Below are 15,030 nucleotides of genomic sequence, written 5' to 3' on the forward strand. Positions count from 1 at the left end.
CCCCTGTGCTCCCCAGCACAGACCCCGAGGTCAGGCCAGCCCCGCTGCTCAAACGCCATCATCAGGCGATAGAGAAAACCAGCCATGCTGTCAGCAGCACGGATGGGGCATTTTCCACTCCAGCCAGCATCTTCTGCCTTTAAGGGTAGGTACATTCTGGAAATCCCTCACCACTTCCGTGACCTCATGACCAACAGCAAAGTTAACACTTGTCTTTAAATAAGCTCCCGGCACAGAGCGGCTGCCCGCTTGATCCCCACTGATACTGGTGTCCTCAACATGTTTTAATACCCATACAGTTGGCTGCTTCTTCCAAAGCCATTTCCTTGCTGTAGCACATGACAGTCACACCAGAGATTACACAAAACCTTGGTGTACTCTTCTAATCAGCTGGCAGCATCCAAGCAGAAATCTCTTCTAATGATGTACTTCTAAGCTGATTAAAAAAAAAACAAGCAAGCAAACAGGCAAGGAGAGTTGTTTATATGGAACTGAGATTAAGAAACAATTAGAAATACATGAACCTGCAAGTAGCCTCTGCTACACGGGAGGGAGGAGAGAAGTGGAGCACACATGCTCAGCAAATCAAAGCAACTCTATAAAGGAAAACACAATGGTGTCCATGCTCCACCACATCCCCAGCTAAGCATCCAAATTCAGGTTCTGAGTACCCACACACATGTATGAAGATTCTATGATGCTGATCAGCTCATGTTAAGACAGATTTTTGGGTTAAACCTGTACTACCAAGGTTCCAAATGTCAGCTAATGGCCTGACTGTCACTCCTCACTCCAAAGGTAGCTGTGTTTTAATAAAACTATACATGCAACCAAGTACCTCTCTCAAAAACCTTTGTGGGTAAGGTCTACTCTACACCTGAAAAATCTAGGGCTCTGAATCTGTCAGACTGCCCTGTGGTTTGTTTAACCTGACGTTCTGTTCTACACAGAAGTCCAGAGTCTATGACAAATAATATAGTTTAGTAGTTGAGCTTATTGTATGCCAGTGATTCCACCACAATAGCTCAGTTCACAAAGAGTTTTTAAAGAAGGTGGGGGGGAAATGTGGAGTATTACACCTGCTCTGAACATTCACCATCTAAGAAAAGCCTTGCTTTCTTGCAAAACGTTAGCGGCACATGACCCTCATGCATTTTTCTGTACACAAAAGCTGGGGTGTGGGAATACCTCGAAGTGAACTATTCCACCTGTCAGGAAAAACCTGTAAGAGCCAGCTGACAAGCCCTCCGTACAGCCACCAAAGGCAAACACGCTCTCCTGCAGATCTCAGGAATTTACTGCACAAGTTTGGTTATTACAGCACAGAGAACAGAGGATTCATTTCAGAAACCTCAGGCCACCCTCAAGTGCAACAACCAACGCAAAATCTCCCTGTGACACAGCGCAGTCACCACTCTCACCAAGGCTGAACTGGGAAAAGTAACATCAGGACCCACTGGAGTAAATTCCACAGTGAAAACACAGACAGTGTATTGCTTTTTTATCTCTTAATTAGCAAAATGAAACAGTACTACAGCTACTCTGCAAATACACACCTACGCCTCTGTGCAAACGCCACAGACTGTGCACAGCCAGGGGAGGTTTCAGAACCACAGCCCCAGGAGGTGGCACGCTGATAGGGCTGGCACGGGGACAGAGCGGGGACACAGACCCGAGCCAAGGCAGGATAAGGAGCACTCAGTAAGCAGCTCAACAGAGGAAGCTTTGAGAGTCCCAGAAAGGCAACTGGAAAAAAGACAGAGTGCGCAGTGCAACAAACCAGAACAGAAACAGACTGAGACGGGCACAGACCAGTCTCTGACCACTACAGCACTTTCTACTCCAGTGGCGGAGGGTTAACTGGTGTTTGGGGCTTGTTTGTTTGAGGTCTTCTTTGTTTGGTGGTTGTTGTTGGTTTGGTTTTCCTCCCCCCCTTTCTTTTTTGTTTGCTTGTTTGGCTTTTTTGAGTAGTCCATAGGGGATGCACACTCCCACCTGCAGAAGTGAAAACCACCCATAACTGCAGAAAACAGCAGCTCTGCTTAAGGTACAGCAGAGGTTTTACACAGTAAAGTTACAAAAAAAGATTGCCCAGAAGGAAAGAATAGGCAAAGGTAAATCAGCTTCTGTTCTGTACCTGTTAAAAGAGGATTTATATTACAGACTATCACAGTTTCTGTATTTCCTACCATCTTTGCAACCTCAGTAGACCCGACATGGGCTTGCTGAGCAGCGCAGTGAGGGGAACAGCCCTGCAGACAGGCTCAGGGTACGAACAGGGCAAGAAGGGAAGACCCCACTCGAGCACACATAACAGATAAACTGCAGCGACTGTTCCAAGAATGGAAGGTAACTGTTGCATAAGTGCACAGCAAAAGCCAAAGAGCAAGAAAAAGCCTTTACTTGGCACAGCTGAGCAAAAGGACACAAAATAGTACTTAATAGTCTTGAGGCAGATCTATAAAGTTGTCAGTCTGATTACTCCCACTTTTTTTTGCAAATGCAGAAACTGAACTGTAGGAAGAATGTAACTCAGAACGTTCTCCAGCCAGCAGCTGGACTCAACTGAGCGTCCCTTACCCAGAGCTCAATCCACCAGGTAACATGCCCTAAAACAATGCTTTTATTTCATGTCTTCAAGTACGTGTCAGAACAACATGATTAAACACGGGACTCAAATTGTCAGTGTAACCTGAAATTCCTTCCGTTCCCGTGCACATTAATATTCTGAGGAAGCTCCTCGGCACGACCTGCACCACTATTCTTCAGACAGCTCAAGTGGAATGCCAGGAAGGAATGTCAGCAAGACTTGTGGTGTGTTCCCGTGTTCAGGGGCTGCACACGGCAAAGAGGACGGGACTGCGAGTGAGTCCTCCCACCAGTGCTCCTGTTATTGTCAGCGCTGGCAGAACTATATTGCTGCTACAGCAACAGTGGCAGGTTTTCAAAGAAACTGCAGTGTATACAAGGATGTTTTACACAGCCAAACTGAAAATCTTCCTTCCAGTCCCCTCTGGCTTCAGACAAAAGCAGCACACACTAAATCAACACCATGCAGGAGCACACAGTGAAAGGCAGATGCCGCGGTTCTGCGGGCACTAGAAAACTTTCTGATTAAAAGCTGATGTTTGTGCAGCTCTGCTCTGAACAATCAGCAGAGGATTGAAGCCCTCAGTGGTGATGACGCTGCACTGGACACTGTCACAGCCAAATCTTGCCTGCAAATGTGCTACCCCAACACTGAAACGCACGTTACAGTATGTTAGTGAAGGAGAGAGAAGAGTTTGCTGACAGACAGACACTTCTGTCTTAAAGAAATATGGTCAGGAATATATTATGAACCAAAGTCATTTAAATTTTATCACAACTGTAATACCATTATTGCTTGGACTTAATGAAAGCTAGAACCTGTTTCTTGCATTATTTGAAACACAAGTATTATTACCACAATGGCTAGTACCGAAAGGTAATTTCACAAGCAATTCATAACTGATCAGATACTGCAGTATCCCACTAACCTTCAGAAAAGCCGTTAATCTCAATATTCAGGATTCTGCACAGCAGGGTAGGGTTGAGAAATTAATCCTTTTAAAGTTGAATTTCAACAACTGACAAAGGCATGTGTTAGCTGAACTCCATCTATGGCATTCATCCAAATATCAAATAAAGCCTTCCTGGCTCTGGTTCAGCCAGCCCCATTCACAGCTCTAAGAGTACGTTTATAAATGTAGACAGACAGTATAAATCCCATGTCTTGTTTGCATCCAACTTTACACATCTCCAAACGAGAGAACAACATTATTTAGTAATTGTCACTTCAAGAAATGGACCAGTAATGACCTACTGAAGAGTCTAAGCCATGCAGTTGTGAACTCCAGACAAAACCCCAAGAACTCAAGAGATACTACTAAAATACTACAGTGGGCAGGGCAGAGCGAGTAAAGGCTGACAGATCTGCCCATACATGAACATACCAGGTACCACTCTGCTAAACTGGCAAACCCTTCAGCAACATATTGGAAAGGCTTTACTACAGAAGTGGTATTTAGAGATACACGTACCCCAAAATGGGAGGAAAAAAATAAATTAAAAACAAACAAAAATTCTATTCAAAATAGATTTCCTTTTTAATTCTTCAGCTAATGTTGCCATGTTTTAATCTTCCAGCATGCAGGAAACCGAGCCAAGCTTATGTTTGGAAAGAATCCAAATACGATAGGTATAAAAACTCAATTACAGAATTCAAACAAGCTCATTTTGCCACAACACTGTTATATACAGTTGTTACAACAATGGCATTTATTTATTTGTGATTCCATACTAAACTGAATTTTAAGGATAGTTTGTTTTCTCCCTGTCTTCACACTCTGTCACGAGAAAGACTTCAGTTCTCAAATGCTCAAGGAAACCCAAATACAGCGTGACCAAAGAATATTATTAATAGCTATTTATTAACCACTTTAAAACATCACTATTGTTCAAAAATCAAAGTTCAGCAGAAGCACAGAGGTGATCAGGTGCTCCAGCCAGTTCTGCCTGTTCCGCGGGGGCACTGCGCCGACCACATTCAGAGACACCCAAGCCCACCTAACCTGTCACTATTGTCTCAGAACAATGTTTCTCAGTCTTTTCAGGTTTGCAAAGCTTTATTCCCAATGGTTTTTGCCACCTCTCACATTTACTGTAGAACAAGAAATTCAATACCAGCAATGAAAAGCGTAACAAACACTTTTCTTTTGAAGCTACAGCACAATATCTGACCTTGAAGAATAAAAGCATACAGGTATTCAGACAGACTTGCAATACATTTCAGCCTCGCCGATTCAGTATTTTATCGTAGACCTGGGTGCAGAGGCTCCGCTCACGAGACTTGACATGTTCCAGCAACTCCCAGCATGATGTCTTCTGTCTTGAGCCCACAAACCATCTTCGCACCTCCCTCAACTCATTCTAGTCAGATACCGAACATTGAAAGGTATTTCCTTTAGTCATCCCCAAAACTGAGAAATATTTATGCTTCCTACCATCACTTTGGTTTCTAGTTCTAATTCAAGCACTATGTTGGATGATAAACAGAGTTTTTAAAAAACAAACATGAAGTAATGTTTAATAACCAATCCTCAGCACAGTTAGAAGAAAGCTCTGCTTAAAGTCTGACATCTGTAAGAGAACTTCTCACAAACCAACTGGTCAGGTATGTGGAAGCAATGGAGCTAAGACTCTTGAATCTCACCAACTTCTCTCCCTGGTATTGTGAGATCCCCGCGGTACCTGATCAGCCCTGGGCAAACCTCTGGGACAAACACCGCACCTGGAAGGAACTCCACAAGGAATAGAGATGCAAGTTGTCTGTAAAAACAGGGTTTGAAACCATGAAGCAAGCTCTTCTCCAAGTATGTTCACACCTGACTCTCAGGAGAGAAGTGGGAACAGAAGCCAAGCATCTAACAGCAAAACGAGGATCAGAGATGAGATCCCTTTCTGTACTACACAGCTACAGCTCCAACCGAACCGGAGGGACAACAGCAGCGGAAGAATCAGTGGTGTAAGTGCTCGGGAGCTGCAAGTTATATAAAACTTGAGGATGGTCATAAAAAAAAATCAAACTAAATATTGATTAGCCCATATCTTTTCTCTGATAGGAGCAAACTATACGGAAATGTTTACAGGAACCAATAAGTTTATTAGAGTATTCCTGTTACAGTACCTTCCATATTTTCACAATCCACTACAGACTAACTCCCCAGCTCACTGGCCTCCCTGAACAGACATATCCTCTATAAATCTAACAGCCGCTCAAACCATTTATCCTTCTACCACCTAAAACATCCCTCAATTGTTTCCACAATCAAATGGTGTACAGATCAAATCTGGATGGACACAGTGTGCCTGTCAAAAGCTTCTGGGGATTCCAACATCCCTTGTCCAGGACTATCCCCCCACATGAGCAGCTTCTCAAAAGTCATATGCTGGCAGACTTAAAGATCTCTTCAGCTCAATTGATTTGTCTTTTCGTATGGGACTTCTAAGCACGAAAAAACATTGTACTCCAAGTTTCTTCAACAGATAACTGGTATCCCACTACAGAGAGCGTTTGTTTCAAACACCCAGAGTACTTCATTTACCTTTATGTCTAAAAAGTGAATTCAGTAAAAAGAAAGCCTTCAAATTCCTTGGCTCAGATGCAGACAGGCAGTAATGTTCCCAAATTAATTCTTCTGCTATTGTATTAATGTATTGAAATACCTGCATGGCAAGGAGTACTTAAATCTACTCTAAACAATGTAATCCCTTCCTTGCTACCACACCTCCAAACGCACCTTTTTTACTTAAGTGGTAGCAAGTAACTGAATTCCTGAAGCTTAGACTGAATCCTTTCAGGCCACAAAATAAGAAACCAAATGATTTCCCCATCTGATTAAAGACCAACCCCATTCCAGGTGCAGCTCAAGTTTCACGGTGAGGCCAATGGCACTTTCTAGAATTCAGATGTCCTAGAAGAAAAACAAAATAAGATTTACTCCCAAGTGAAATCCACACACAGGCTAAGGACGGGCATTGATCACACTCACAGACATATTCTTACAGACAAGAGATGATGGAAGTTCTTTATCACTAACAAACACAGGGAAGAGTTTAAAACTGTGTGCCTGAGCACAGAACTCCAGGAATGCCCACAAAGTGGTTTTCAAAGAACACACTTGATAAACAAGTGTGATCTCCTTTCTGAAAGGAGCAATGTGGCAGTCACATCTCCCCACGGGTTCTGAACCTTGTAGATATCCTCAGCAAAACCGATAACAGAATACAAAATCTCAGGCTACATTTCCTACAGAAAATGAGCGGAATATAACACTAGACACGAGAATTTCTGATGTGGAAACCCACAAACATCCCAACGATTGTAAAAGCTGTTCAGAACCCACCAACTGACAGGCACGTAGGGCCACGGAGATGAGGGGCCTGGAGCATCTTCTGAGCAGGGAGAGGCTGAGGGCCGGGGCTGTTCATCCTGGAGAGCAGGGAGCTCAGGGGATGAGAGAACCAGAGGCTCTTCTCAGCAGTGCCGAGGGACAGGACAAGAGACAGTGAGCACAAATTAAAACACTTTAAATTCCATCTTCATTATCTTACCCACGAAGGCAACCCAACGCTGGTACAGGCTGGTCAGGCGGGTTGTGGAGTCTCCATCCGTGGGGATGGGCAGGACCCATCTGGCCATGGTCCCAGCCCAGCGGGTCCAGCTGGCATGGCTTGGCTTAGATGATCTTCAGAGGGCCCTGCCAAGCCCAGCCAGTGTGTGACGGGCCCTGGCAGTGCCTCCCAAAACACTCCCCGCTCCCTGCCCACCGCCCACACGGCCAGGACACCCTGCAGTTCTCCGAAGTTTAACCTGAATCAGACTCCTGGGGTCTATTTACTTACGAGATATAACCAAGACTATTAGAAACTGTAATTCTAAGTTCCTCAGTACATCTGCTTTAATAGGAATACATATTCCAAGCTAAGCCACCTTTTTTCCACCCTAAGATACAAAAACATACTCAAATATTTTAAACTAGAAAACCTCTTCAGTCCTAATACTGAACTGAAGAGAGAGTAAACTTAAAATGGAGGACAAGAAATATTTCTTCACAGAGTATACAATTGGACACTGGAATTCCTCGCTGAACGCAAAAAACTAATCAAGAGTCAAAAAGAACTGAATAAGAGCCTAGGTGTCCTGAGTTGGGAAACAAGTTGTTAGTGGGACTCGTGTTACTCAAACATACGACGTGCAGTGCTGCTTGGCATAAGCTCTGCCACGGGACGGAGCCACCGCTGCCACCAACGCTCCCCAAGGACACGCACCAAGGAGCAGAATGTCCTCTAATGGGGGAGATCGTCCCAGCTCACATCCCCCTGCCCCACTTTGCAAAGCAGCTTGTGTGGCTTGTGTGGCCACTACCAGTTAGAGCCGCATTAGCAGGTCCTGTTCCCCTATGCACAGGAATCAGAAACTGTCACAGTTAATAGAAACTACTGAACTCCGTAGTTCATTATTTTCCAATCACCCTGTAGCACTACTATCAAAACTCAGATTCTTCTGCTGAGCAAATCCATACCAAAAAAAAAAGTCAGGCCTCTAGACAATGAGGGACTGAAACAACTGGCTTGTAATGTCAGTTTTTCTGAACAGGACTGGAACTCCAACATTTGAAAACTTTATTACTGTCTCTAAACCTATTTCTTATTTGCATCACCTTGTCAGGCCATTAAGGGGACCTGCAATCCATCTTTCCTTTGTCTGTCTGACAGCCTCAACTTCAACGCAACTCAAATCTGCTTTTGGTATCAACATTTTGCATTACTTCGGCATATTGCATTAGTTTGATAGGCTCTGTGACCCGAAATTCTTTCTAATTATTTACAAAACAACTGTCAAACCTTTCCAACTGCTGGAGGGACAAGTAATCAAGGGAACTGGAGAACCATTCTTCAGAGTGTATTTACATAAATAGTGAAAACATTCCTCTTGGTCTGGCACAGTGATATTCAACACAGACCGCTCAGAACTGCACAAGTCAATAACCTAATGTCACCGATGCTGAGCATTTGCATTTCAACCCCTGCTAAAGCACCACATGCTTTTGGAAACTGCAGTTACTTAAGATTTTACTACGTGCCTATTAGAATCTGCTCTTACAACACAGTGCAAAGTCAGATCTGAGAGTTCATGTCAGCCAGCCCCTAAAATAATTGCCATACTTGCTGACGAGAAAGCCAAAACTTGTCTGAATATTCAACCTCGTTTGCTCTTTACATAAACACAAAGAAGATAACAAAAGTGATAAACTGCAGAGACCTGACCACATCCCCTCCTTCACCTGCACTTTGGCCACTCATCAATTCCTCCAGGGATTTACCAGCACATCTAAACTCAAGACGAGTTCAGGTCATTGCCTTTTTGCACAAAAAAAGAGCATTACTTCTTCCTTTTCTCCAACTCAAGTACATTTCCAAACAGAACTAGGTAATCTGTGTATCGGTGCAAAAATCAGCTCAAGGCTCCAGGCTGACAATCATTTTTAGTCAAGAGACCCCGAAGGGAGTCGCTGCAACACGGGACGTGCTCACGCTGAGATCTCACTAAATCAAGTCAAATTCACGCCTCTCATCGCAATATTCAAATCCTTCCATGGGACGAGAGAATAGAGCAATATATGGAGATTCTCTTAATAGGAAAAAAGAAATCTACAACTTTTGTAGAAGGATTTAAAAAAAACAAACAAACAAACAAACAAACAAAAAACCATAAAATTGACTGTGAGAAAAATCCAACTAGTCTTAGAACTAAAGAAAAAGCTTACTTAATTCCTCTTAATTTCCCCTGCTCCTTGATCCACACCCCACACTGATAGCAGCCACAAGCAGGCAGCAGAGCAGGGGATGCAGGAACAGTCCCACCTTCCTCCATCCCAGGGTGCCGGGAGTCCCCCTGTCCCCAGCCCAGCCCAGGTAGCACATCCGGCCTTCCCAGGCTCAGCACAGCGGCACCGGCCCAGCAAGCACAGCAGAAAGCACATCAAGAGGAGGACTTCCTTCCCAGCAGAGCCAGGTGAGCAGCTCTACTTCATCTGCTGCCTCCATTTAATCCCAGTTCTCAACAACCCCTTCTTGTCTTGACACCACCCGTGCAGCTGCGCACTAAACCAGACCGGGGAGCAGAACAATGTTAAAAAATCTTATCAGAAGTACAACAGACTCATTCTAGATTGGTTTCTGAATCCTGTTTATCTTGCAGCCACAAAAAACAACTGTGCTGGCACAATTCAGAGAATAGTCCATGGGTGAGAACAGCTGGCACGGAAAGGGGTCCGTCTGAACAGCTCTAGCACCACAATATTCAAATTACAGAGTGAAAAGCTGTGAATTCAGAATCCTACCTCCAGCACCACGCAGAATCATCCTGCGGCAATGTATTCTATAGTTTTGTTTGTGAAGGCAATAAACAAGGAAGATTCAAAGCAGAAAAGGACGTTTACAAGGCTGACAGAATTTAGGGAACTTGGGTGGACTCATCTCATTTGCCTTCAGTCAGATGTCCTAGGGCAGCGGTGAGTGCAGCCCCCGGAACGCTCAGCGCCTCCTGCTCAGCACGGCACCTCCTGGAGCTACAAAAAGGACCCAAGTATTATTTCTGTTCCTAAAAACTGCTCATACTAGTTCTAAAGTTCTAAACAAAATGCAGGCTCTCCCTATTTTTACAAAGCGTCTGTTCCATCCCTCTTTGATAACTCAGTCGCTGTCTCAGAGTTATCCTTTGGATCATGGAAAGAAAAAAAATTCTCGTAGGGAAAAGAAATATCACCAAAAACCACGTGTTGTATCAACAGTTCACAGTTGCACACAAGTAGATTACCGTCAGTTAACATTTAAGCACGGACGAAAATAGTGTTTTGACTATATGACATTTTTAGGGCAAAAGAGCTATTTAAGAGACTACTAAAGTTTTTCTAGTACCTTCCAAGTTCCAGAAAGACTCTCAGTTTTACAGTTACTCAGCTGTGTAAAGCAAAATCAGGGACGGGGAATGAATATATGAATAAGAAGTTTTCATCATACTTTTTGCAGTCCAAAAATGCAACTTTACTAGTGTACACACATTACTTTTCAATTGTTCAAAATGAATGTATCAGCTAAATTAATCACAGATTTAATCAGCTCAGATTTAGTACCTGACATCTGATAAACTGCTTTAATTACAGGTTTTCACCTCTGCCTGTTTACAAGGAAGAGCCAACTTTGCTGTATTTGAATGTTCCATATGATATTCCACCGCAGAACAACTAGCCTCAAGGTTTTAGGTTTTATGCTCCAGTGATTTTTCTACTACATGACCAATTTGTATGCACATTTGGGTTGTTTTATTTCAAAAAGCACAGCATGTTATGTAAAGATGGGAATTAAAACTATTACATTCTAAACATCTTCAGCATTCAAAAAGGCAAATTTTTTTATATCTCTATTAGCTTCTTACTAGGACATATTATCCTTCTGCCGTGGTTACAAAGCATATACATTTTTAGAATATTGATTACACATAAAACGATGGGGCGCAGTTCTTAGCCCAAGCCCATTCCCCAGGAGCTGTGGGGATGAGCTCCACAGCAATCGGCCTTGGACTCAACATTTTGCATTTCTGTTCTTTTTAAGAGCTCTAACCAGTTGTATTGCAGAGCGCTGCTGCTTGCCTACAGTTTCACTATCATTTTAAGGCAATTTAAGCTGAACAGTCCCACGCTCCCACACGGCCCTGCCTGGAGTCAGCACCAGCCGCTCGCAGGATCCTCACCTGTTACAAACATACACTTCTCCTCCCCTCTTTCTTTTGGTTGCTGGGGGGATGGGTGGGAAGGAATAAGGGAACAGCTGAGTTGATTTTAATGTGATCCCCAGCCCGGTTCCCTGCGTGGCCACAGAAGGGCTGGCAAGAGCAGAGCAATGAGGAAAAGAGGGGGACAAGGCTGCTTGAACTGGGCAAGTGGGAATTACTGCTGCTTGGAACTGCTCAGGAGTACAAACTGGAAGTATTCAGATACCCAAAGAAAAATATTCTCTTTCCCAAGGTATGCATAAATGGAAATAAATAACTCAAATGACTTATCAGATCGAGTTTTAAATTAACGACTCTCCCTTTGTCCGTCTTGCCATTTCACCTTAGGTCTGTGTGCCTTCAGAAGTTTTGCTGAATGTTTTTACAGAAATATGAACAAAAACCTTAACCAAAATGGCCAAGCAAGCCAAAACTTCAGCACATAACTCCATCTGTCCAAGGAACAGGACATACTATGCCATAAAAAATAGCACCAGCATAAGCTGCATCTCAATTCACTGGGTTTTAAAATAAACTCACTTTTAAGAGCAGGCAAGTACATTTTAATCGGAACACTACTAATCTTCTACTTTCATTTCCGTAAACTAAAGTTCGTATGTTTGAAAACCAACCCAATCTTCCAGCTTCTCTCACTCTCCTACTCTTTGTATTTCCAAAACCCCGCAGCGATCGTCATGGACAAACCTCCACGAGCGGGTCACTAACCCACGGCCGCCCTGGGGCGCGCGGAACGCGACACGCAGGAGTCGTTCCTGGCTCCAGATCGACCAGCAGGCTGGATTCCGATCCACAGGCAGCTCTGCTCCTGAAAGGAAAGCGCTTAGGAGAAACTACATCTCCTAACACACCCTCATCACAAATGCATATTTGTGGCTTTCTCACTGTGTTCAGACCTTTCCTTTTATCTCATCACTTGTATTCATACAGCATTTCTCCACAGGATAAATTTATCCATATCTATCTAGGGAAAAAAAGGCACACCAGAGTATGTTCTGATTAATCAGATAAGCACTAATATATTTTCCTAAACCCAGCTAAAAATTGTACCAATATACCTCACAGCAAACAGGATCACTTCAGTATTCTGGAAAAGTATATTCATTTGTTCTCAATTTTAATTTAATTTTGCATTTCAACTTAACATCTCCTTGATCTTTCATTATGACAAAACAGGAAAAGCAAACCTTGCTTTAACCTCTTTATAACCATTCACTGCTTTGTACACCTCTATCGTATGCCATTTGTTTGGATCAAGCAGCTCATTATGGCCACTACTGAGCATCAAACATCCTTCTCTGGACTTTTTCTAGCCCTGAACTCACATCAACACCACCGGAAGAAAAACTAAACTCTCAATTAATCAGTCTGAGATGGTTTTCCTACCTGACACAGACACTCAACCACTCCATTAAATATAAAAAATTCTCAGTAAGGTTGGTGAGTTCAAAAGTTCTGATCAATTAAGCATGAGTCCTTGAAGAAATTTCACAACTTACATGCAACCTCTTTATTTTAAATGTTTTACAAACCACTTTAACAGTGCACACAATTCAGTTTTCCAGTACACTAAAAGATAATTTTGATGAGGTTTTATCACCTGTATTTTTTAATTAGAACTGCCCTGTTTCAAAATACTCTTTCCCTTCTGTTGCCCTCACTAGGGCTGAAACCAAATGGTACACACATGTTAGAGAAACAGGAGAGCCGTAAACCCCTGGAACATCTTTCAAACAAACTGCAAACTCTTATGCGCTGATGATAATTTTAAGATCCCCAAACAGCGAGCCAATGACTTTGGGCAGTTTAAGAGCTTTAAAGATGTGCTTTGACTCGCTGAAGTCTTTTTATTTCTTTTAGCTTTGGCACTAACGACACCCAACTCATGAGTTAGTGAACTTATTACAATTAGTTCCAAAACTTCTAAGAAAGTTTATTCTTTCCTGTAACAACATTAAACTTTGTTTAGCTCACTTTCTTCAGGGTAATAGAAGGCTTTACATTTCTCCTGCCATACACCCCCAAAGTTGCTCCCCCTCTGTTGTACCGTGGGCAGGTATGCTCAATGAGCTACTACAAAGGACTTACAAGCCTTTTAAATAAGAGAAAATGAGTTAAGAACTTGTGTAGCACATAACATTTGTCCTACCATACATCACCTCATTACCGTGCACTTGTCAAAACTAAAACTCCAATACCACTAAAATAAGTGTTCCATTCGTTTACTTTTACAGCTCCCCACATTCTCTCTTTGTTTCCCCCAATGATGCCGTTTCACCCCCAGACTCCCATGGATGGAGTTAATGCCCGGAGGCAGCTCATGCCTGAACTGCGGGGTACTGTAACCCGTGCTGGACACCGGCCCTCTGCTTCTCGGGCTCTTTGCCCGTTTCTAACCCAAATCAGACCGTTCACGTTCCCTCCGAGGCCGCTTGTTCCACTGAAACCCTTTTCCGACAAACTTAAACAGCAGCTTCGGGGCAATCTCGACCCGCCCGTGCTCGCCGTGCCCGTTACTCCGCGCTCGCAGCTCCAGGCCGGAGCGCCCGTGTCCCCCGCGCAGCGCCGGCCCCAGCGCGATCGGCCGCATCCCTGTGGATGCGCTGAGACCGGCGCGGCGAACGGGGCCGCGGCCGCAGTCCCGGCACCAGCACCGGCAGGGCAGGAGTGGGAACAGAGCCCGCGGTGCCGGGCAGCCCCCCGCCGCCGAGCCGCTCCCGCGGGGGCCGCCGCCGGGCCCTGAGCGCAGGAACCTGTCGGGACACATTCTTGAGGCCGCGGCGGCCGGGCCAGGAATGCGGCCGGGGGAGCCGCCGGGCTCGGCCCCAGCGCGGCCGCAGGGCCCCTCGCGGCGGGGCGGCCCCGAGCATCCCGGCGGGGGAAAAGGGGGCCCTCGGGCCGGGCGAAGCTCCCGCCGGCCCCAGGAAGCGCGGGGCAGGGGAGCGGTCCGCGGCGCGGGCCCCGGCGGCAGGGCCAGCCCTTAGCGACGGTTAACGGCGCGGGCCCAGCGGCCCCCGCGGCCCCGCCTCCCGGCCCGGTGCCACACTCACCCTTGGAGTAGAGGGACTTGGGGGACTCGAGGTCGAGGTCGGCGCTGAGCAGAGAGATGAAGTCCGAGGGCATCGCAGCTCCGCGGCCCAGCAGGGGCGAGGGGGGCGGCGGGAGGAGGGGGCCGGGCCGGGATGGGGGCGCTGCTGCCTCCGCAGCCCCGGGGTGCGGAGGGGAGACACCGGCAGGCGAGAGCGCGGCGCTCCGCACGTCGGGGCCGCGAATCGGGCCGGGTCGGGCCAGGCCGGGGGCTCCGCTCGCCGTAGGCACCGGGCACCGCCACCCGCCGCCGCTGACAGGCACCGGCTGCTGCCAACAGAACGCGCCCGGCCGCCCCCTCCGGCCCCGCTCTGCGCCTGCGCGACCGCGGGGACAGGGCGCGCACAAGGAACCTCCGCGCGGCCCGCCCGCGCATGCGCCCGGCGGGCGGGGAGACACGGCGACGGAACAGCCCCCGCGCCGGTCCCTGCACGCCTGCGCGGAGCAGCCAGCCTCCGCGCTACCCCCGCCGCCACCAGTAGGGCCGCGGTGCGCATGCGGGAGGGGGCGCGGCGGCGGGCGGGGAGTCGCCGGCCAGAACAGCCGCCGCGGTGGCGGGGGCGCGGAAG

General features: G+C 46.1%; 1 protein-coding gene across 2 annotated transcripts in view; it reads right to left on the bottom strand.

Moving 5' to 3' along the window:
* The window catches only part of NFAT5 (nuclear factor of activated T cells 5), a 58,400-nt gene extending 43,605 nt beyond the window's left edge, over nt 1–14,795 (bottom strand). Inside the window, exon 1 of one of the 2 annotated variants that reach the window (XM_065028234.1) lies at nt 14,425–14,795. In XM_065028234.1, coding sequence (XP_064884306.1) covers nt 14,425–14,497 — 73 coding nt within the window. In that variant the 5' untranslated portion in view covers nt 14,498–14,795. The remainder of the gene's footprint in view (nt 1–14,424) is intronic. The other variant, XM_065028233.1, reaches the window with a different exon arrangement.
* Between the last annotated feature and the right edge of the window lie 235 nt (nt 14,796–15,030).

The sequence above is a fragment of the Columba livia genome, chromosome 13, assembly GCF_036013475.1.
Source record: "Columba livia isolate bColLiv1 breed racing homer chromosome 13, bColLiv1.pat.W.v2, whole genome shotgun sequence".
NCBI classification, from domain to species: Eukaryota; Metazoa; Chordata; class Aves; order Columbiformes; family Columbidae; genus Columba; species Columba livia.